Source organism: Alternaria hordeiaustralica (genome assembly GCF_023758085.1).
Source record: "Alternaria hordeiaustralica strain BMP 2776 chromosome Unknown scaffold_24, whole genome shotgun sequence".
Classification (NCBI taxonomy): domain Eukaryota; kingdom Fungi; phylum Ascomycota; class Dothideomycetes; order Pleosporales; family Pleosporaceae; genus Alternaria; species Alternaria hordeiaustralica.
The window spans coordinates 52052-73551 of NW_026056796.1; the positions used below are offsets into that span (position 1 = coordinate 52052).

The 21500-nt window shown below is 52.5% G+C and overlaps 8 protein-coding genes across 8 annotated transcripts; 3 read left to right on the forward strand and 5 right to left on the reverse strand.

Annotated features, from left to right (window-relative positions):
* Positions 1-325: 325 nt before the first annotated feature.
* Positions 326-1556, reverse strand: J4E84_008825 (uncharacterized protein; the record flags this gene model as incomplete). Its single annotated transcript, XM_049391394.1, has 2 exons — positions 326-1502; positions 1552-1556. The coding sequence occupies 2 exons, from the start codon at positions 1554-1556 to the stop codon at positions 326-328; spliced, it is 1182 nt and encodes a 393-aa protein (XP_049240798.1).
* Positions 1557-6418: 4862 nt separating this feature from the next.
* J4E84_008826 (uncharacterized protein) lies at positions 6419-7347 on the forward strand (the record flags this gene model as incomplete). Its single annotated transcript, XM_049391395.1, has 2 exons — positions 6419-7129; positions 7180-7347. 2 exons carry the CDS (start codon positions 6419-6421, stop codon positions 7345-7347), a joined length of 879 nt encoding a protein of 292 aa, XP_049240799.1.
* Positions 7348-9215: 1868 nt separating this feature from the next.
* On the forward strand, positions 9216-10628 carry J4E84_008827 (uncharacterized protein; the record flags this gene model as incomplete). The annotated part of the gene is made up of 1 exon (XM_049391396.1): positions 9216-10628. The coding sequence occupies one exon, from the start codon at positions 9216-9218 to the stop codon at positions 10626-10628; it is 1413 nt and encodes a 470-aa protein (XP_049240800.1).
* Positions 10629-10929: 301 nt separating this feature from the next.
* J4E84_008828 (uncharacterized protein) lies at positions 10930-11979 on the reverse strand (the record flags this gene model as incomplete). The annotated part of the gene is made up of 1 exon (XM_049391397.1): positions 10930-11979. The coding sequence occupies one exon, from the start codon at positions 11977-11979 to the stop codon at positions 10930-10932; it is 1050 nt and encodes a 349-aa protein (XP_049240801.1).
* Positions 11980-12291: 312 nt separating this feature from the next.
* Positions 12292-13296, reverse strand: J4E84_008829 (uncharacterized protein; the record flags this gene model as incomplete). The annotated part of the gene is made up of 2 exons (XM_049391398.1): positions 12292-13173; positions 13231-13296. 2 exons carry the CDS (start codon positions 13294-13296, stop codon positions 12292-12294), a joined length of 948 nt encoding a protein of 315 aa, XP_049240802.1.
* An 828-nt stretch (positions 13297-14124) lies between these two features.
* J4E84_008830 (uncharacterized protein) lies at positions 14125-16172 on the reverse strand (the record flags this gene model as incomplete). The annotated part of the gene is made up of 5 exons (XM_049391399.1): positions 14125-14367; positions 14422-15049; positions 15135-15283; positions 15340-15645; positions 15726-16172. 5 exons carry the CDS (start codon positions 16170-16172, stop codon positions 14125-14127), a joined length of 1773 nt encoding a protein of 590 aa, XP_049240803.1.
* An 894-nt stretch (positions 16173-17066) lies between these two features.
* J4E84_008831 (uncharacterized protein) lies at positions 17067-18040 on the reverse strand (the record flags this gene model as incomplete). Its single annotated transcript, XM_049391400.1, has 3 exons — positions 17067-17296; positions 17348-17733; positions 17961-18040. 3 exons carry the CDS (start codon positions 18038-18040, stop codon positions 17067-17069), a joined length of 696 nt encoding a protein of 231 aa, XP_049240804.1.
* A 447-nt stretch (positions 18041-18487) lies between these two features.
* Positions 18488-20860, forward strand: HSP78 (chaperone ATPase hsp78; the record flags this gene model as incomplete). The annotated part of the gene is made up of 1 exon (XM_049391401.1): positions 18488-20860. One exon carries the CDS (start codon positions 18488-18490, stop codon positions 20858-20860), a length of 2373 nt encoding a protein of 790 aa, XP_049240805.1.
* Positions 20861-21500: the final 640 nt, after the last annotated feature.

A 21500-nucleotide genomic window follows, 5' to 3' on the forward strand; every position in this document is an offset into this window, starting at 1 on the left:
TTGGATATAGATAGCCAAGTTGGGTTAGTTGTACTTCTCTGTACTGAATATGGAGATACGGTTCATGATAAGTAATATATTACAACTGCACCAATGAGATTGCGGTGATGGTAGAGTACACTTGCTGCGTTGTATCGTCCGAAATTGATCTGTAAGTTGGCAATTGGGGGTATATACAGGTTGTGGAATGAGCGGACGGAAGTAAACGTATGCTTCAAGTTGACGCAGCTAGAGGAAGGTGGGCGTCGCTCATACCCACTGAAGCGGGAGTATCGTGCAGCTTTAGACAAGGAAAAGAAGCTCTTCAAGGGCGAATGGGCGAAAGCTACACTGTGTGGACACGCAGACGGCCCTGTGTTCGTGATGCCATCTGACGCTTGACGTTCTCCGGAGCGACCGACATGGTTGTCTTGAAAGTATCGCGGACGCGGGTTCGAAGCGAGGCCTCCATAGCCACATACACACCGCAATCAATGCCTGTCTCGGCTGTGTTGACAACGTTGCAATAGCGCTCGGAGAACTTGTCGACAAGCTTCTCGATTCTGCAGAGCTCGGCAAGGATGAGGTTGGTTTGATAGACCTGCTCGTGCTCAGAGTCCAAGGTACCGCGCAAATTCTGCTGGTACGACAGTGTCTTCATGTACGTTTCGATGGAATAGCTATCGCCTTGCAGATCTCCACCTGCCATCGCTTGATACCAGGAAAGTATCTTCATAATAGCCAGGTTGACTGTAGTTGAGAAGTGGGGATTCGATGAGCAATCGCAGTTCAAGAGTGTGTAAAGGTTGTCGACGGCGGCTATGTTGGTTGGGAGTACAGACCCTGAAGCGGGGAGACCGTCGAGCGAACTGACGTCACCAGCAGTAGACTGGTTCTCAGGTGGGACATACAAGCTGCAAAGAATTTGGAACGCGAACTGAGTACAGTCATGCCTCAGGAAAATGTTGGAATCGGGTGGTGTCGGTAAAGGCGCCGATGCCATGGGCGGTGGAGAAGCCATGATCTTTTCCTGCTGTGTATCATGCGAGACAGGCATGCCGAGAAACTGATGGCTGATAGCTGCTGGGGTCCGAGTTCGCTCCAGCGATGTGACCATGTCAGGCTGACTAGAAATGCTAGTCGATCGAACGTGAACGTGTCCATGGAAAGCCGTGGATGGCGGAGCATACTGTGGTACTGGAGCAAACATCTCTGTGCTGTTTGTATACATCATCTGTTCATCGTTTGGCCAGGCGTTGACACGCGAGTTGACACCTTCGGAGCCCACGGAAGAGTGACTACTACTGAACGTCTCGCCGATAAATGCGTCTTGATAGTGGTACTCTGGAGTACGGGGACCGAAGTAAAAGGGATCTGTCGGTTCTGGAGAGCTTTCATACTTGTATAATGCGGCGCGTGGAAGTAGATCCATTCTAGCTCCAAGAGGGACGTAAGAGCCCGCTGGTGAGATCTCGCGCTTGATGGAACCGTCAAGATTCCTGTTCTTGCGTGGCTTTCCAAGTCTGTAAACGCGTAAGCTCGAATGCTGGGCTGGACACAAAGCTGACATACCTCATGGAGGGTGAGTAGTTGCAACAGATACTCATGGTGCCGCATCGGTGACATATTGGTCTGACTTTGTCGCACTTGACCTTTACATCGGGGTTAGGAACTGTTGCCAATTCGATGAAAGGGTAGATCGCGTACCTTAGCACGAGAGCAAGCGTCACAGGAAGCTCTCATCTTGCGAGGCTTTTGTTCCCCATGCGAACCAGTCGATAAGAAGGTGATTCCTGGCCCAACGACCATGTCTTCGGTAGGAGGTGATTGTGGTGGGCACGGTGCGAGAGCTTGAGTCGAAGGCTGAAACATTGTGTTGTGTGATGTTGTGAACGTGGGATGGAGTGCGGAAGTAGACATGGAGAAGCACATGTTATATAGAATGATGGGCGATCAGATAGCTCCAGTCTGAACCAGGTTTGATGTAAGAACGATGGTGGTTGGATCCACTCCATTGTAGGCGTATCCGCGATGCAGGTGGCTGCTAGGCTAGGCGTCGAGCTGATGCTTGGCTCTGCATGAACAGGGAATAATGCACCCATCGCGCCGGAAGTGCCTTGAATGGAAACATGGGGGCTGAAGGCTTACAGGCGAACATACATGCTTCATCGAGCCTAGCGTATACCGGGCAGCGCGCAAACCAAATATGCGTTGTTGTTGCGCGCCAATTCTGTTTGAAAATCCTCCCGAGGAACATTGAACTGTGTGTGCACCAAGATGCCAGAGAAGCGAGTCGTGCGCATCTTGTGGTAGTGGCTCTCCAATGGTGAAGCAATCGCATGCTCAAAGCTATCCCCTGTGCAGAGGTGGCTATGACAATAGATACCGTGCCACACAGTCGGTATTCGATGAGGCTCGGTGACCTGAGGCTGCGGTCGCGGGCAGATGAGTTGACCGCATTGGATAGATTGACCCTCCACGAAGGTCTCAACGTTCCACCTGTTCGGGGAGGTCTTCCTGTCTTGCAGCAACATTGGTTCAGGGTCGCGGCGCCAGGCCTCCCAGTCATCGACCCCTGCGAATTATCTGCGGACGGTCTCTCCCTACGTGACTGACACAATGGACGCGTGGGGTTTTCCTAGATGACCTACCTAGTTCGGCTCTGCTGCACGAAAAGAACAACGCTAATCGATTTTGTTACGGTGCGAACCAAGCCTCGCATGCTTGATCTGGTGACGTGTCGGTAAGATACCCGATGTACAAATACACAATAGCGTGTTAAGCAGCATTCGGTATAGTTTAGGGCTGGATCCACGTAGGACAGGTAGAACTCTACCTTCAACTTGGCTGGATGGCGATTGACATAGCCTGGGATAACGGTTGCATGCTGCAAATAAACCAGGGCACTCTTTGACTGAACATGATCTTGAAACCCGTAGACCCATCAGATTCCTCGGTTCGCGCAGGTGTATCGGGAAGAACTGTCTGGCCGACGCTGAGGTATGGCGGGCCGATCATCAACCAACACTCGCCTGTGCACTCCGCAGCTGCCCGCCTCGTGACACCCTAGTTTTCAGGCTACTGATCTTGTGCGACCACGTTGTCGAGAAATAGTACTCAGCGAGGCGTCGCAGACTGGTGCTCCCTCAGGCACGCTCAGCCTCGGGCATAATAAAAGAAAGCCAAGGCGTGAGCCACACAGTCGCGTCAAGGCTGCAGTATGGGCGATGCAGTGATAGTAGAGGCATCGATGACGCTCTAACGCGAAAAGGAACAAGTCGGCAAATGTGAATTTCCCAGAAGATGGGGGGCCAGAGCCTGCATAGCGACAGGTATTGAGCTGTGTTGGGGCGCAGACGTGGGTGAAAGTGTGAACTCCACTTGGCACCTGGGCAGGCTCGGGAACGGCACGCCACTAGCCGCCCGCGCTAGCGATCAAACCAGCATAGCGTGCCGGGCATTAGCCGTCCCCATCGTTCTTCCCCTATCTCAATGGCAGATATGCGCCGAACGACCTGGAAGGTATCGCAATCTACAGTGCCTCTTACCATATGCGAAATACCCACTTCTGTTTAAGAACACTTCCCAAGCATGCAATACCGAGATAGGTCGTGTAGCGCAGAAACCCGGCGGACCCCGACTTCAAATCGCTTTGCATATTCAACTGCATTCATACTGACGGCTGAAACACGCACTACATCCCTGAGTAGAAGGCTCACCCTGTACGATGACGGCAAAATTCCGAGGCTAGAGCATGTCACTATTAAGCGACCTGCAGTGCGGCTATGAGCGCATGATCCTATCCAACACGATCGGCTGTCGAAATCCAGACCTCAACCCGGACAAGGGCATGGGGAGCACTGGTATCAACAAGAGGGAGGCTCGAGGTTGGGTTCTGTGGCGTCGAAATCGGAGAGCGAAGAGACCGGCACACAGTCGATGATACTATCTGGAAACGTCTTGGGTGGAACACGTTACATTCGATGCTACCGTTCACTGGCCTATTGTTCATCGGAAGGAATGCTGTTCTGGTGATTGTACTTTGGCATCATGTTTCATCATCCACTGCACGTACTCATCGCGCGCTGTTGCCCCTCCTCTTCACGCCACCAAAAAATACGAGACTCTCGATCCAGTCGTCCCCCCGGTTTACTGTGTGGTCGGCGCATCAAATTGTGGCACGGGTACGCGTACCACGTTCCTTCGGGAAAGTAGGATCTAACAAGCATCAATCTTGCTTCAAGTCTAACGGCTACCGAACAAGAGGTTGGACCTTCCAGCAGTACCAATTCATTTGCCTCGACCTGCATCCTTGAGCAAGGAGTATAGTATGGGTATCGTAAGGCACAGACTCGATGCACAACGGTTGATGGCGTCACGAATTATGCGGCCCTGTCCCAAGACATCAGCTCCATGCATAAGTCACTTGAGTAACAGCTGTAACAGTCAAGTCGTGGTTGTTACGAAGCAAGTCAGAAAAGACAAATGTCCTGCTGGAAGATCCTTCGTTTTGCTTCGTCGTGTCTAGAACGTCGCCTCGGCGTGTGGAGGCGGGCACGCTCGGTGTTGAATAGACAACGTGCCGTGATAAGATGATGCTAGCTATCCATGGAGTTGCCATTGTTCGCAATATTTGTGAATGTTCGCAACTATTGCAACTTTGTATAGCATTTGGAAACAATTGCAGGCCTAGAGGCCCTTCCATATGCTGGCGTCGAAATCTTCGGTAAGTCACTGGTCGACGATGATTGGCTCAACGACAGCTGAGCTACCTTAAGCTTCACCATACCTACGTCGTCCTCATCATGTCATTGCCGAAATCTGATTGGACTTGATATCATTTAATCACTGTCGCAATCCATGACGAGTAAAGGAAAACGAAGAGAAAGCTAGGTCAGCAGCGCATCAACACGTTCTTCTTTTAGCAACTTCTGCTTTGACCTTTGCAAAACCCTCAATACCTACAGATCAGATCAAACCATTCTACGAACACTCCGTGGAGTTATTCTATCAGCGTTATCCTTCATTTAGGAGATCGATACAACCTTGGAAGAGTTGCATCGCGCCCGCACGAGCACCATGAGATGACATGTTGCGCTGCTCGGGAGGCTGGGCGTAAGGAAGAGAGAATTGTGGAACTGGCGTCCCCTACGACTTCACTGAGTCGATCTCAATACGTCTCTCATCGCTTTCAACTCATGCTTGACGACATCCGCGACAGCAAAAGGACTTCAGCAAGTCGCGATGCATGAACAGCGTCGCGACGTCATGCGCAGGGGTGGGGGCGCTATCGCTCAACATGGCCTACCGTCGGAGTTTCGCCGACCCCGGAAGATCTTGAATTTCCCCATCCTCATTTCTCCACGGAGATTTACCCCTGCGACCATCCAGCCTGCACCTTATAGTCTTCAGGAGCCACAACACATCCGATGACATCTCTAGACGAACTTCCAGACGCTTCATATGGCGATGTGAATGTGCCTGATGACACCGCCAGGTCGAACGCACCTGTCACTAAAAGAGCCTGCGATGCCTGCAAACGTCGCAAAGTCAGGGTGAGACATTAAACGCACATGCAACCGGAAGAAGGCACATCTAGAAACTTCGCTAACACTAGTAGTGCGATGCAATATCTACACCATGTTCAAATTGCCATATCTCTCGATTGGAGTGTGTCTACACAATAGCACCTCAGAAGAGAGGACCAAAGCGCAAACGAGATGCGACCACGCAACCGACCTTCAGAATTTCTGATCATGGATCGATGTCAGCTGCAGCTATTCAGGCCAACCAACGCGATGTCCGCTCTGGCAATCCCATAATCCAAGTGCAGACCCCGACAAGCATGTCAAGAGGCGCTTCTTCGAATGCCGCGAGACGCTCACAGTCCTCACCTTACGTGCAACTACAGACGGGGCTTGCACCCCATATCATTGCGGATCAGTTGATCACCTTGTATATGCATTACCTCTTTCCTATAGCACCCACTGTTCACGAACCGTCCGTTCGCGCCATGGTCCCCCTCTTGGAAGGTGATGGAGCCCACGGCGTTCTCAATCCCTCATCAGCATCGCAATCACCAGGGCTCGATTCTGGAGATATTGTGTCATCACGTAACCGCACACTCCTGACAGCAATTTGTGCGTGCACGGCTCTCATGCTACCTGCGTCCGTTTTCCCGATGCGGGAAGAGATTGGACGTCAATTCCTTACAGCCTCACGGGAGACGCTGAAGCTACATCAAGATTACGGTTTGTGAAACGTTCTCAGCGTTCTGAACGAAGACTTTGGCTGACTTGACATAAATCTTGAAGATATCGAGCAGCCCGACTATACCGCTCTGGTGACGAGATTCTACCATGCCAACGCCTTGCGTGCTATTGGAAAGACGAGGTTAGGCTGGCACGTACTAGGGGAAGCCATACGCCTGACACAAGAAATGCGGCTCTACGAAGAATCTTCATTCCAGAATCTTGACCCAGTGGAGGAACATCTGTTGAAGAACATCTTCTGGCAGATTCATGCTGTCGACAGGTCCGCATCCATCCTGATCAGTCGTCCAATATCGCTTCATCGCCTTTGTGTAGGAGCTAAAATCACCACATCTTACTGGCGCCGTCCGTCATCCGATGCGCCTTTGCTGGACTACTCGACCACTCCAAACGCTCTCGATATAGAGAGCATGGTCAGCCAGGGATTCGATCTTTGCCAAGACCTATGGACGAAAGCATCCGACATAATCGTCAAGTTCGACACTCTGGATGTTTGGAACGAAGGCATAACGGATGGCTCTGCGTTGGTTGGCCCTCAACACACGATAGTCATCACCGACTACCTCGAGTTCATCGGCATGATCGATCACTTCCGATTTGATGTCAAGGTGCCGGACACCACGAATACATCTGATCCAGCAACCATGGCCAGGATTCAACGGGCCTTTGACATTCAAAGAGTAAATCTATGCGTCACCTACTACTGTCTGAAGCTAGTGCTGCTCCAAAGATTCTACGATGGCGGAGTAGCTGAGCACTTAGGCGTTCCTGGCCGGGCATACGGGATTGCGTTGAGAAAGATCGATGTCGCCAGTGACATGGTCCGCATACTATCAGAAGCATCCTTCGAGTCCCTTCAAGTAAATGGAGAGCCTTGCGTAGGTTTATTTTTATGTTTATCCAAGCAGTATCACTGACAACATCGCAGGTGCAAATGATTCGACGCATGGGCGCGACTCTACTCAACATTGTACAAGAGACCGATAACACATCCCTGAAGGAACGCGCGAAGTCATTGTTCCTCACCCTCTTGGATGTGCTGTCGAGACTGGATTCCCGCGTCTCCCAGGAGCTCGACCATAATCGCGGCTTTTAGACTACTCGCCAGTGTACTCAAGACGTACTATCAGTGTACAGCGCAAATTCACGCTTTCGAAGCGTTCGATGTACGACGCACCCTCGGATCGTATCATGCCCTCCTTTTGTATTGCCACTTCTTGTGCAATGGTACAAACTCGTAATTTCGCCCGTTGAACTTACAAAGAGCCGTCATGGCTTTCGCATGCTGTCCGTGAAACCTCAGCTATACATGAGACTCGGGAAGGTGTAACGTGCCTGTGGTGGCCATCAGCACTGGGGGCGGTAGTTGAGCAAGGGCGGGCACGCGACATCCCCAGTCACTTCTAATGTATGATTCACCATAGCCGGCGTGTACGCAAGACCATTGGCCGGCAACGATCATGGCATCCTAGCAGGAGTGGTGTTGTCGCCCAACCTACGAAACAAGGCCAATTAATCCACCACCAAGTCAAACACATACCCCGCAGTTTGTCGGATATGATTTCCGCGACACGTACGGAAGCGCGCGACTCACCAAGGCCGTATCCAGTGGGTCGATGAGCTTTTCTCATGAAAGCAACACACTGGCGCTGTCGAGGACCCGGACGAAGAGTCCAGCAATATAATGCAAACGACCAAGAATGTCTACCTTGAGACGACCGATCTTGTCTGCGATACAGTCATCGTCAAATGCAGCAATGAGGATACCGACACTTATCGCAGCATTCGGTACTTCCCGATCGCATGCGCTTATCTCAACGGCACCGTTAGCTGTCGTTCGATTCGAATGATCCAAGGATGCGGGAATAGGGATGATGCTGCCGACCAAAACAAGCTCCAAACCATAGTTGATCGGAAGCGGGAAGATGAGAAAACATCCGTCCCGAAATAGTCGACCCACCGATCCGAGAGAAACCCGAAGAAACATCTACCAAGCCAACGTTCGCTTTCGCTGCCCAAGATCGCGAAGACCTAGGCTTTCATGATAACGTTTGTGATCCCTGGTCCGTATTGGTGCGCTTTTGTCGTGGGCAGTCGCCTCATCCGATCCCTCCAACATTAAGCATCATCAGTGTGGTAACGAAAAGCCAGAGAAAAAAATCGCTCGCAACCTGAATAATGCGCTAGAACTACATGGAAACGTCGTTGCAGTCGCAATACTTATACTCGCGTCGCGGAGCCACCTACTCGTCTGCACTCGCATCAGCGTTCGAGGTAGCCTAGAATTCCTCCACGGCGAAATGGCGACCCCCAAATCATGCATACGCGCTACTCACGATTTGTCAACTGCCGGGGATTGTGGCTCGCGGATTACAGCCGAATGGGCGGTGGAGCGAACGACTCCGTTACGCTTCTGGTATAGCGCTCCATATTTCTCCGTGGTGAAACGGAGGCGCAAAACACGGGACGCAGATTTCTCCATGGAGTAATACAGCACGACAGAGTGGGATTCCATCTTAAGGCAGTAGCAATCCAACCCGACACCGAACACCGAATCCACTTTGCTATCAAGCCCGCAATTGGTAATTCTCTCCGATCGGAACCGCTCGACGCGACTCAGTCGACGTCGCGTCATCCTCCGAACTTTGCAAACCTCTCGATCGCTGTCTCGCTGTCTCACTGTGCACGCTGAAAGCCTGAAGCATGTTCCGGAATCCCATCATACCTGGCTTCGCTCCTGATCCATCTGTCGTCCTTGTGAACGGAATCTACTATCTCGCAACTTCTTCTTTTCATCTGTTCCCAGGTATTCCGATATATGCATCAACAAATCTGCAAGACTGGAAACACATTGGTTCGTTTCTGTGCGCATACTGCAAAGATGTGGGCATCGGCTGAAGCGTTCTAGGAAACGCAATCAATAGATCCTCACAACTCGACTTGAGCAATGCTGTCACAACCGCCATGCCGCTTAACGACGGCAATGTCATGGTAGCATCCGGAGGCCTATTCGCACCCACAATTCGTTATCACGACGGCGTCTTTTACATCGTCTGTACCAACTGCTATCCCGAAAGCAACAACTGGCGAACAGACAATTTCTTAATTCACACAAGAGACATCTGGTCCGATGTTTGGAGCGATGCGATACCCTTTGAGTTCCACGGCATTTACCCTTCTCTCTATTTCGATGACGATAATCGCGCCTACATTCAAGGCTCATGGATGATGAATCGCCTAAGGGAGCCTACTTGCACGATCAAGCAGTTTGAGATCGATGTGAATACCGGACAACCTTTATCTGAGACCCGAGAGATCTTGGGTGCCTTTCCAGATGGCGATGCCGAAGGCCCCCACATCTACAAAAAGGATGGCTGGTATTACTTACTTGTAGCACAAGGCAGAACGTTCGCACATCACATGCTATCAATAGCACGCTCGAGAGATATATGGGGCCCGTATGAGCAATGTCCGCATAACCCTGTGCTGACTGCAGATGGCACGAACGAATATGTGCAGAACATTGGTCACGGTGAGATCTTTCAAGATGTGAATGGTGAATGGTGGGCTGCAGTCTTAGGTGTGCGTGGAGACCAGGAGTCAGCACCGATGGGTCGCGAGACCTTTCTCACAACAGTCGAGTGGCCGCAGGATGAATGGCCCACGATAGAGCAGCCACAGATGTCGTTCAGCACACCGCGCACAGTGCAGATGGGTTTCGCCGCTGCACAGTTGCTCAAGAACGTCCGACAACTCAAACCTCACATTGAAGACGTATACCTGCACAAGCCTCTACGACGACCCTACAAGAAAGCTTCCTCAATAACCCTCACACCCACCACCTCAAGCCTCTCCGCCGCATCAGCACCCCTAGCCCTACTCGCCCGCCGCCAACGAAGCATAACAACCATCGCAACAGCCACCGTCCTCCTCGACAACGAAGCCACCCACTCCAACGCCATCGGCGGCCTAACCATCTACAAAGACCCCCTCCGCCACGCCAGCATCTCCGTCTGCCTCTCCACCCGCCTCATCCACGTCCACTTCGTCGACGCATCCAAAGACTACGAATACACTGCCTCCTACCCCGAACCCATTTCCCGCTCTTCCACCGCCGTCGACCTACGCATCATAGCCGCAGAAGAGCGGTATGCACTCGAGTTCCGCGACCCGGAAAGGGATAGGCGGTGGAACCAGGTCGATGTGGTGGATACTAGGATGTTGAGTGCGAGGGATTTTACGGGCACGGTTATGGGTATCTTTGCGCTGACGGATGGGAATGCGACGCCGAGTGTTAGTCCGAGGGATGGCTGTGATAGTGGGAGTGATGTTACCGATCAGAAGGTTACGTTTCGCGATTTTGAGGTCAGGCGGTAGATGGATGTTGAATGGATGCGGTAATGGCAATCAGCATATCAGGCGTGGCGCAGGGATGGACAGCGGAGTTTTTCTTTTCTTACGGAGGCGTTGGTTGTATGGAAGGGTGCGTCCTTATCTTGCGTGGTTTGAGAGCTGACGCTGGCGTTCTGGGTGTTATCAAAGGTGTCAGGGGTGATTAGGTTGGAGGGTCTACATGGGGTTGGTTTGTCATATCTAAGCGTTTGCAGGGTCATATCGGTAATGTTGTAATGTGTTGCATGAAGAGATAGTCTTTTCATACATAGCTTACTATGCGAATCTACTTGGAGTGCGCTTGTTGGAATAGTGCTTTTACTCGCTTGCCTGCTTGACTGAATAGTCCTGTCTTTGGCTTAACGTAGTCGCGTGATACGATACCCGTATCCCCCGTTTCGTTTGACGTCGCCGTTACCATGACAGACTCGCCTTCGTCATCCTTCCTCTCTTTCTTCTGCTTCAACACTTGACCCCCATCCAAAACCTCCCACCTATCCCCCCTCTGCTCAACAACAACCGTCTTAACCGCCCTTCCCTTTCCGCCACTTCCCGCTATCCCCCCATAACCCTTCTGATTCGACACAACCAACGTATCCGTCCCTTCATCCCGAAACGCACAACTGTAATGTGTATGACCAAACGCCCACACTTTCACAGCTGGTGACGTCCAGCACGTCTCTTGGGACAAATCAGACACGAAACCAGAGTTCATCGTGCTAGAGCTATGTCTTGGATCAGTCGCGCGAGGGTCGATGGTGGGGCAGTGATGTGTCGCGATGATGACGCTTCGATGCGGTTCTTCCGCTTCAATCTGATTGACTTGAGCGTTCAGCCACTCCAGATCACGCGCATGCTCTGTGCAGCTTTTCTCCGGCGTCCAGTCCTGTATTCCGCGCTCTTCATTGTAGTCTGTCATTCTAGATCCGACTTCAGCGGCTTGCTCAGGCTGGATCTCGCTCCAGAGCGTGCAGCCTAGGATTGTTACTTTCTCATTGAGATCGTAGCGGTCGCGGAAGAGGAGACGGAAGCGACCGCCGTAATCTTGTTTTGCGGTATCTTCCAAGTCTCGCATGCTTCCGACGGCATGCTCAAGAGTTGTTTGGTACGCTTCGTGGTTGCCGAGGATGTAGAATATGCGGCATCCCCGGTTTTGGTCGAGGAGATTGCGGAGGAATGTGAAGAGGCCTTCGTGTCGGACTAGGCCTATGTCTCCAAGTAGAAGTAGTGCGCTGCCGGCGACCTTGAGGTTGATGTGTGAGTATTGTGGGTTGTTCATGGGGGTCTCCAAGTGGAGGTCGGAGACGATTTGGAGTTGGGGCGCGAAGAAAGTCATGATGGGGTGTTATGTGCTAATTAGAAGTGCGAGCGAGGTCCTCTTGTATAAATCCATAGAATGCGCTAGGAAGTATCTGGTATCTTGGTTGTGGGGTTCTTTGGTAACCAATCGATAACTAGTCAAACGTGTACATCATCGCAGGTACGACGCAGGATATAACAACAAACTTCTGCTTACTTGCTTTCGCACTTATAAATAATGCAGCACATAAAGGAATAGCAGAGCTTTGAAATCGTGAATCTCAGTTGCAGGGTATCTATACAAAATTTACGCGGCCCAGAACGCCAGGAAAGCTCAGCTCCGCTCCTTCTACTTCCTAAACAAACTCGTCGCACTCCCCGCCAGCTGATTAGGCTGAAACTCCATATCATTCCCGCCCGCAAACAGCGGCACACTATCATCATCCACCCGACTCCTCGGCTTGAGCTCCTCGCCCCTAGCGATCTCAATCGTGCTAATAACCGGCAGCGCCAACAACAGCAACGGTAACAATTGACCGAAGCTCCAATTCCCTTCACTCGGTCCAACGAGATGAACAGACTCAGGTGGATGGCCGAAAGCCTGGGATTCCAGAACCACGCGCACGGTAGCGCCGACGCCCATGGCGAGACAAGCGAAGAGACCGACGACTTGGACGGTCTTGAGCCATTTGGGATTCGATCGGTTGTGGAGGTACCATGTTGCGAAGCCGAAGGTAATGACTTGGCCTGCGATTACGGCGATGGTGCCTGCAATGGAAAGCGCTGCATTTCCGCTTGTTCCTTTGCTTTCCACCTCCCAGACACATGCAATGGGTAGTCTGGGCTCCATATCTTTCATGACCGTCTGCAGAATGAACACCCCGCTCAAAATGCCCAGGAACATGTTCACTAACATGAGTATCTGTCTAATCCACCGCAGCACCCAGTCCCTCTTGAAATCGTTCACGAGCGCGAGTAACGTAGCGAGATTTGTGGCGGTAGATAGCAAAGAGAGGAGCCAGATGATAAAGAAGTGGTATGGCACCATCGTTTTCATCTTTGCTAGCCCAACCGATTGGATGCCGATACCCGTTAGAATCTGTTGGTCGGAGAAGGATTGGAGGAGCTTTCGCGAGATGGGAGCTGAGGTGGATTTTCGCAGGCCGAGCAGGATGATGGTAGCGGATAGAAGGATGGAGAGGATGTTGGTTATTATGAAGGAGAGGAGGGTCTGTGAGGTTTGGAGTTAGTTGGGGGGAGAGAGTCGGATTGGGGCGGGTGGACGTACGCCTGCGCCTGCTACTCCCGCGTCGGTATTTGTCGTCTCGGGGACGGTGGAACAGTTGAACGCCATGGTGACGTCTTGCTCTTCTCTGTCCGAGTGGTTGTGGTGGTGTCGAGGGAGTGTAAGCGCGTCAGGCCAGCATGCGCGGAGTTGTGTTGTGTTGTCGCAAAGTCCAAGTCCAAGTCGCAAAGTCGCAAATACGCGCAACAAACAGATGCCGTTAAAGAAAGAGTCTCGACTCGCCGCGCAAGTTCACCAGGAAAGTAACAAGAGTCCGAGACCGAAAGTGAAAGTAACAGAAAGCAAGAACCTCAGCACAGCCTCACACAATGTCATCATACCCTACCAGGGTCCCTCCTTCCATCGCATCTCCCATCTAATTTAAGGCATGTAGGCGAATGCGCCTTTCCCATAACTATCCACCATCCCAGGGGTAAAAAGATCGACAGCGTGAAACAAGGCGGCACTGCCGGCCAATAGCCGATCTTTGCCCGTTGACATCTGTGGCGTAAGCGCGCAATCTGCGACAGGTGCTGGGCCAGTTAGAGATGCGGGGTAGGATATTCCATGGATGGACGATGGTGGTGGGTCATGCGTTGGGAGGACGTTGGGATGCGTGGTGAGAGACAAGTGGAGTTGAGAGGTGATTTTAGGTGCGAGGGCGCTTGCGCAGGGGAGAGGTGCGCGTGCAGGAAGGGCCCGCGACCATCCGCCGGCGTGGCGCGTAGCGTGGAGGCGGTTTTGGGGATCTCAACTTTGTCGGCCAATTCTTCATTTTTTGATATACAACGTTCATCAAGGTCGCGAATGCTTGTACAAATTGGCTATCGCTGAGTTGCATACGGTGGTGCAAATGGTCTAGCAATGCTCATGCATCCGTCGCCCGTCTCGTCCACCTCATTCCTCCGAAGGCGCGGACGCCGGCTTACTTGTCGGCGCATACGCGCTCCTCCCCCTAATTTTCGCACCTTGGTAGTAAAACCAAATTGGCACAGGTATCATGGCAGCAGCGAAACAGCCTAGTAAAGTGGAAGCCCATTCAACGCCCATACCCTCGAACATCTCTTTCGCGAAGAGAGGAAACGCTGCCCCCCATATGCTACGAAGGAACGTATTCGCTGCGATCGCCGAAGCGGCAAACTAGATGACATGTCAGCACGAACTTGGATATGTGGAGGCCCGGGTTCTTCTTACCATGAGATAGGCGTCGATGATATAGTTGAACGACTGCAAAAAGATACTCATGATGCCAAATCCAATTAGCAGACCAGAGCACGTAGGCACAATCCAATGGATATCCGCGCGATACCCAGTCCATCCAAACCAGAACAAGCCTCCCGCAAAGGCGACACCACCCACGATAACCTCCGGTAACCGCCACTCAGGAATCGGGACGTTGTTGTTAGCAGCGAGCTTCTTCTGGTACCCCGGCTGCCTCGCAAAGATAAACACGCCAGCGAACAACTCCCCGATGATCATCCCAAAGAACGGCAGACCACCCACACCCGGGTTCATACCATGGACGCCCTGGAATACGATCGGATATGCTGTGAGAAAGAGATACAGCAATCCGTAGATGAAGGCGATGTAGATACTGAGCAGCAGCACGATACGCTCTGTAACCAGCATCCGAAGCGGCCTCGAAAAGTTCTTCTCGATGAGTTCGCGGAAATCGACTTCGATCTCTTCTTGCTTGGCGTGTATGCCCCAGTTCTTTGTGCGGCGACGGAGTTCAGCGGCTTTGGCGACGAGGATGATGGGTGGGTAGGATTCGTCGAGGAAGAGGAGCATGAGGGTGAAGGAGGCGAAACCCATGAAGGAGCTGTGATGGGATGGTTAGTATACACGTTCCTTTCAGAAAGGAGGGAGGAGGGAGGAGGGAGGGGGGAAGTGCTCACACAAGGTACTGAGTCCATCGCCAGGAATTCGACATGACTATGAAGCCGCCGATGAAAGGAGCGAGGAAGGGACCTGTAAAGACCATTACGCTGAATAGGCAGATTGCTATTCCGCGCGTTCTATTGGCGAACATGTCTGCGAAGACTGCGGCGACAATCTATGTCCATATTAGCATCTCTGTTTGAACGACCAGGATCTCGCACAAGTACTCACGGTAATTGGACACGCGCCAAAGAACCCCGCGAAGAACCTACAGATCAAGATGGTCTGCAAGTCTTTCGCCGTCGCACACGCAATGTTGAAGACCGAGAAGCCAAACGATGCCACCACAAGCGGGAGCCTCCGTCCCTTGAGTTCTGAGAAAGGTGCCCAAAGGACGGGTCCCGTCGCAAAGCCTAGGATGTACAACGATGTGCCCAGCGTAGCGACCACATAGCCGACGTTGAACTGTAGCTCGATAGCTCTCGTCGCAGTACTGAATATCGAACTAGCGAATGACGCTGTGACTGTCGTGAAGCCCTGGAATTATAGCACACAACGTCAGTTTATATCCATCAACTGAAGGCTAATGCGTCCTGTTTCCGGACGATCCAACGTACCAGCATAAGCGCAGTAAACAACTTCTTCCCCAACGCCCAATTCTGCGCATGCAACGGGTCGTCTTCCCCATCGAACTCGACGACATAGTCTTCCTGGTTGCCTAGAGGAGGAGGGTACGGTTTTCCTGCGCCGAAAGCTGGTAAAGGGCGAGAACGCGTAGACCTGCTGCGGAAGACACCGAGGCCACCACGGGCGCCGTCGCCGACTGTTTGCGAATGCTGGCTCTTTGACGTGTGAACGCGGTTCAAGGACGAGGCATCGTGTCGGAGGGCTTCGACGTCGGTCTGAGGATTTGTTTGGGATGGGGAGGTACGTGAGGTCGAAGTGGCCGCTGTGCTTGAAGAAGATCCTGTACACAGTACACCACCGTCCTTCTCGTTGTCTCTCTCTAGAACTCCGGCCTGGACATGTGCGAAGCTGTCTGGGCTAGCATCTCGCTGTGTCATCTTCTGCGTGTACCGATTCTTTGTCGTCCGATATGATTACAGTGAGTCCGGTGCAACAACGGATACTGCGACCCGATGCTATACATACTCCATTCTTCGCACATGTTTAGCGGTCAGTATACTATGTTGAATGTCCGTTCCTCCGCGCCGAACTCCACAACAATGTTGATCCCAGAGCGCGAGCATCGGGGATATAAAAATGCACCGACGAAAGAGACATTGTTATTCGCTAGAGCGGAACATGCGAGTCTTGCGAGTCATAAGGGATGTTGTCAATGTTTCGTATAAATCCTATGCTACTTTATATCCTCAACTGTTGGGAATCCTACAGACTGATGGTGCTGATCGCGGCGTTTGGAGCGCGTTGTGTGGTTGGTGTTGATGGATGGTTAGCCATCATGGCACCGTGGAACCCCCGAAAGCACATCGACCATGACTAAGAAAGCAGCGAGCCAAGCCTCCCCTTCAACCTATATATATAGGGGGCATACTCTCGCGCCGGACCTTCTCCATCGATATTATGCATTCAACGTAGCAGTCGCTGATGTCTACGTTTGGCAGCCCACCATTCTCCGCGTCGCGGCCCAAATGCTAGGACGTGTCGTTGCACTAGCCCACTTACCGTTACTACTCGACTTGGGCAGTACTTATACCAGCCGCGCGGTCATTAGGCTTACTGTTACCACGTCCACGCCTGTCCTATGTGATACATCAAGTCACAAGTGCATATAAGACAAGATGCGTTGTTGTCCCGCAGTGGGAGGTGGTATCTCTACCATGTCGTGATTTTTGGTATTCGTCTAGCAACTGCTCATAAAGACGTGAAACCGTCCGTCATGATCATGCATAGTCTTCATCAAAAGGTCATAAAAAGGGCGCGCCAACAAGAAGCATCTACAACTTCTGCATGGCAACGATGTCGGTGGACTGGACGTGGTCCTCGAACTCTTCGATCTGTTGCTGGAGCTCGTCGAGCGAGACCTTGTCGTCCTCGACGACCAAGTTGATCTGGAGCTTCTTGATACCGAAACCGACAGCAACAAGCTGGGAGGCACCCCAGACGAGACCCTCCTTCTCGATGGAAAGAACGTTCGCCTTGAGCTCGTCCATGTTTGTCTCGTCATCTGGAAAAAGTTAGCATACAAGCCCATTGACAAATATGGGAAGACACATACCCCATGGCTTAACGTCCATAGTGACGATAGACTTGGCAGCAGGCTTGACCTTGCCGGCCTTCTTCTTGTTGTACTCGGCCAGACGCTCCTCCTTGATCCTGGCAGCCTCGGCGTCCTCCTCCTCGTCGTCACTGCCGAACAGGTCGACCTCGTCATCGTCGTCCTCAGCCTCCTTCTCAGGTGCCTTGGCGGGGTTGAGGGTGAGCTCGGAGGACTCGGGGCCGTAGGCGGTGAAGTCCTTGGTTGGGTCACCAGGAAGGGAGTCGAACTCGCCCTCGAAGGTGAGCATGTGGTTGTACCAGCGCCATGCGTATGGGTACTTCTCAGGCGCGGGGATCTGCTTGATTTGCTGGTAGACCTTTACATCGGCCTGCGATGGGGAGTAGCTGGGGCATGTTAGCCAATGACTCCTTCATGGTGTCTGGATAAGAGGCAGAAGGAGGGAAGATAGATCAGAGTTGCGACAAGCGCGTGGTTTTGTATTCAGATAGCGGGGTCTTAAGCCGCCTCATTAACACGGACCAATTGTTCTCATCATGAAAACTTGGGGAGTGCGACGCAATGCAGGGAGGGTACAAAGCGGAGGGAGTTGTATGGCGGGGTAGGAACTTACCCAACAATGTAGCTGCGGGTCTTGACATAGTTGTTCAGGAGAGTCAGGCCTGCTTCGGAAACGAGATCGGTGAAACCCATAGTTGCAGATGTGGTTGCGAGTATGGTATGGGAGAATCGAAGGTGTTGTGTTGAGAGAAAGAGGGACGGCTGCAGTTTTTGATGGAGGCTGGAGGAAATTGCACTGAGAAAAACGCGCTAGCCTTGGCGCTAGCACGTGCCCCTCCCTGCCCGCGACAGTCACGAACACGAAGAGTCAACCAAGTCATACTCGTGCCAATCTTTGTGCATCTAGATCTTGCATATAATACCCACACGAACACATTCTCGTTTGCGCACTCGGCTTCCACTAGTATCGGTTGTGGATGCTGGAAGCCTGGAGTGTTTACTCATAGACGCGTAGAAATCTATCGAACCACCGCGCATCTTCGCCGAAGCCTGTGCTCCCGCCATCCATCACGAATATAATGATACCATCTCCATATTCTCCGAATTGACTGTTGCTTGCTTTTTGACTCCGACATCGTCATGCTGACCAGTAGAGCACGCATAGCCGCGAGGCGCATCGCCTCCCCCTCCAACTCACGATCACTTCCTACCCGTACCTCGCCGTCATTCCTCAACGCTTCCGCCATACGATTGCCTCAACAACAGAAGCTCCTTAGACCGCTCATAACGTCTCGAAGCTATGCCACCAACGGAGGCCGACCACACCCTCCAGGTGGAACCCATCGCATGAACCTGGGTGGCGAGCCGGAAAAGCCTGCGTTGGAACAATATGGTGTGGATCTTACGGAACGAGCCCGTGATGGCAAGCTAGATCCTGTCATCGGACGAGATGGCGAAATCCAGCGCACCATACAGATTCTGTCGAGACGAACGAAGAACAACCCAGTCCTGATCGGCTCTGCGGGAACAGGAAAGACTGCCATCCTTGAGGGCCTAGCCCAGCGAATCGTCAAAGGTGACGTGCCCGAGTCGATCAAAGACAAGCGCGTCATATCTCTTGACCTCGGATCACTTATCGCCGGCGCAAAGTTCCGCGGAGATTTCGAAGAGCGCCTCAAGAGCGTCTTGAAGGAGGTCGAAGAGGCGAAGAAGGGTGTCATACTATTCGTCGATGAGCTACACACGTTGTTAGGCCTGGGAAAGGCAGAGGGCAGCATCGATGCCAGCAACCTGCTTAAGCCCGCTCTTAGCCGCGGGGAGCTACAGCTCTGCGGTGCGACAACACTCAACGAGTACCGACAAATCGAGAAGGATGCGGCGCTTGCCAGACGATTCCAGCCAATCCTAGTTGGCGAGCCGACCGTACAAGACACCATTTCGATATTGCGCGGTATCAAGGAGCGATACGAGGTCCACCATGGTGTCCGCATTACCGACAACGCCCTAGTCGCCGCCGCTGCGTACAGCAACCGATACATCACCGACCGCTTCCTTCCCGACAAGGCCATCGATTTGGTAGACGAAGCCGCGAGTGCCCTGCGCCTCCAGCAAGAGAGCAAACCCGATGCCATTCAAGAACTAGACCGTCAAATCATGACCATACAAATCGAGCTGGAATCGCTGCGGAAGGAGACAGACATTGCCAGCAAAGAGCGACGTGAACGCCTCGAGGAGTCTTTGAAACAAAAGCAAGAAGAAGTCAAGGGCTTGACCGAGAAATGGGAGAAGGAGCGAGCTGAGCTTGACGAGATTAAGAACGCGCAGGAGAACCTTGAAAGGGCAAAGCTCGAGCTCGAACAAGCTCGCCGAGAGGGGAACTTTGCCAAAGCCGGTGAGCTGCAGTACAGCAGGATCCCCGAGTTGGAGCAGAAGCTCCCAAGAGACGAGGAGGTCACCGCAGGCGCCAACCGACAGGGCTCCTTGCTACACGACTCTGTCACTGCTGACGACATCGCATCCGTGGTTTCACGCACCACCGGCATCCCGCTCTCCAAACTCAACTCGGGCGAGAGTGAGAAGCTTATACACATGGAAGACACCCTACGGCAATACGTCAAGGGCCAAGATGAAGCATTGAAGTCCGTTGCAAACGCCATTCGTCTGCAGAGAGCTGGCTTGTCCGGCGAGAACAGGCCCATCGCTTCCTTCATGATGTTGGGACCGACTGGTGTAGGAAAGACCGAAGTCTGCAAGAGGCTGGCGGAGTACCTGTTCAGCACTCCCCAGGCTGTCATTCGATTCGACATGAGCGAGTTCAGTGAGAAGCACACGGTTTCCCGCCTCATTGGTTCACCTGCAGGCTATGTTGGGTACGAGGACGCTGGTCAGCTTACCGAAGCTGTCCGACGAAAGCCCTACGCGGTTCTCTTGTTCGATGAGTGGGAGAAAGCTCACAAGGACATTTCGACGCTTCTTCTGCAGGTACTTGACGAAGGCTTCCTAACAGACGCCCAAGGACACAAGGTCGACTTCCGCAACACCATCATCGTCATGACATCGAACTTGGGTGCTGATATCATCGTTGGTGACGACGTGCTGGACTCGGCCGGAAAGGAATCTAGTGAAATCTCCCCCGCAGTGCGCAGCGCCGTGATGGATGTTGTGTCCGCCACATATCCACCGGAGTTCCTCAATCGTCTAGACGAATTCATCATCTTCCGCCGTCTGTCACGCGAAGCGCTCAGGGATATTGTGGACATCCGTCTCAAGGAACTGCAGCAGCGGCTGGACGACCGTAGGATTGTACTACAATGTCCAGACGAAGCCAAGCAGTGGCTATGCGATAGAGGATACGATCCGAAGTTCGGTGCTCGGCCGCTGAACAGGCTCATTGCACGTGAGATCGGCAATAGCCTGGCGGATAGAATAATCCGTGGAGAGATTCGCAGCGGAGACACGGCCAAGGTCGCCATTAACGCGGAAGGCACCGGTCTCACCGTTGCTGCCGCATGAAATAGTATGACTAACGAAGATATGATTGTATAACAGACTGTAAACTGTATTACTGAATGTACATAATGTAGCATCAACGGCGTTTGTAGGTAGAACATTTCCTCTCTGTAGATTGCACCAATGCACGAGATTCTCTTCTTTGATTCAGTATCCCGCGGCAGGCACGCGTCGCGTAAGCTGCCATGCGCGACTTCCTCTTTCATCTCAACCCACACAGCGTAGTATCCTCTCACCTCACCAACACTCAGTCCCACCAAAGTCATCGTTCTCGATTCCCGCGATGGCGCGTAACTCTTCATACCGGAATCGGGGTAGTCGCAGCAGTGCTACCTCGCGCGGAAATCGCAGTAGTCAGAACCGCCGCACACCTACCTCCACTAGCAATTCGCATGCATCGTCCACGCGCTCTGCTTCAAGCGTGCCTGCAGGGCCGAGTAGGTCGCGTAGAGACGTTGATCGAGGACCGTTTCCGGATACTTCAGTAAACACACCTTCCGAGAGTCGCAATGCCGAAGAAAACGACGACACATTGATCGAGGTCATTATGGCCGTTGATATGACACCACGTGGTACAGTAGGATGTTGCTATTACGTCGCAAGAGACGAGAAGCTGTACTTCATGGAAGATATACAATGCGGC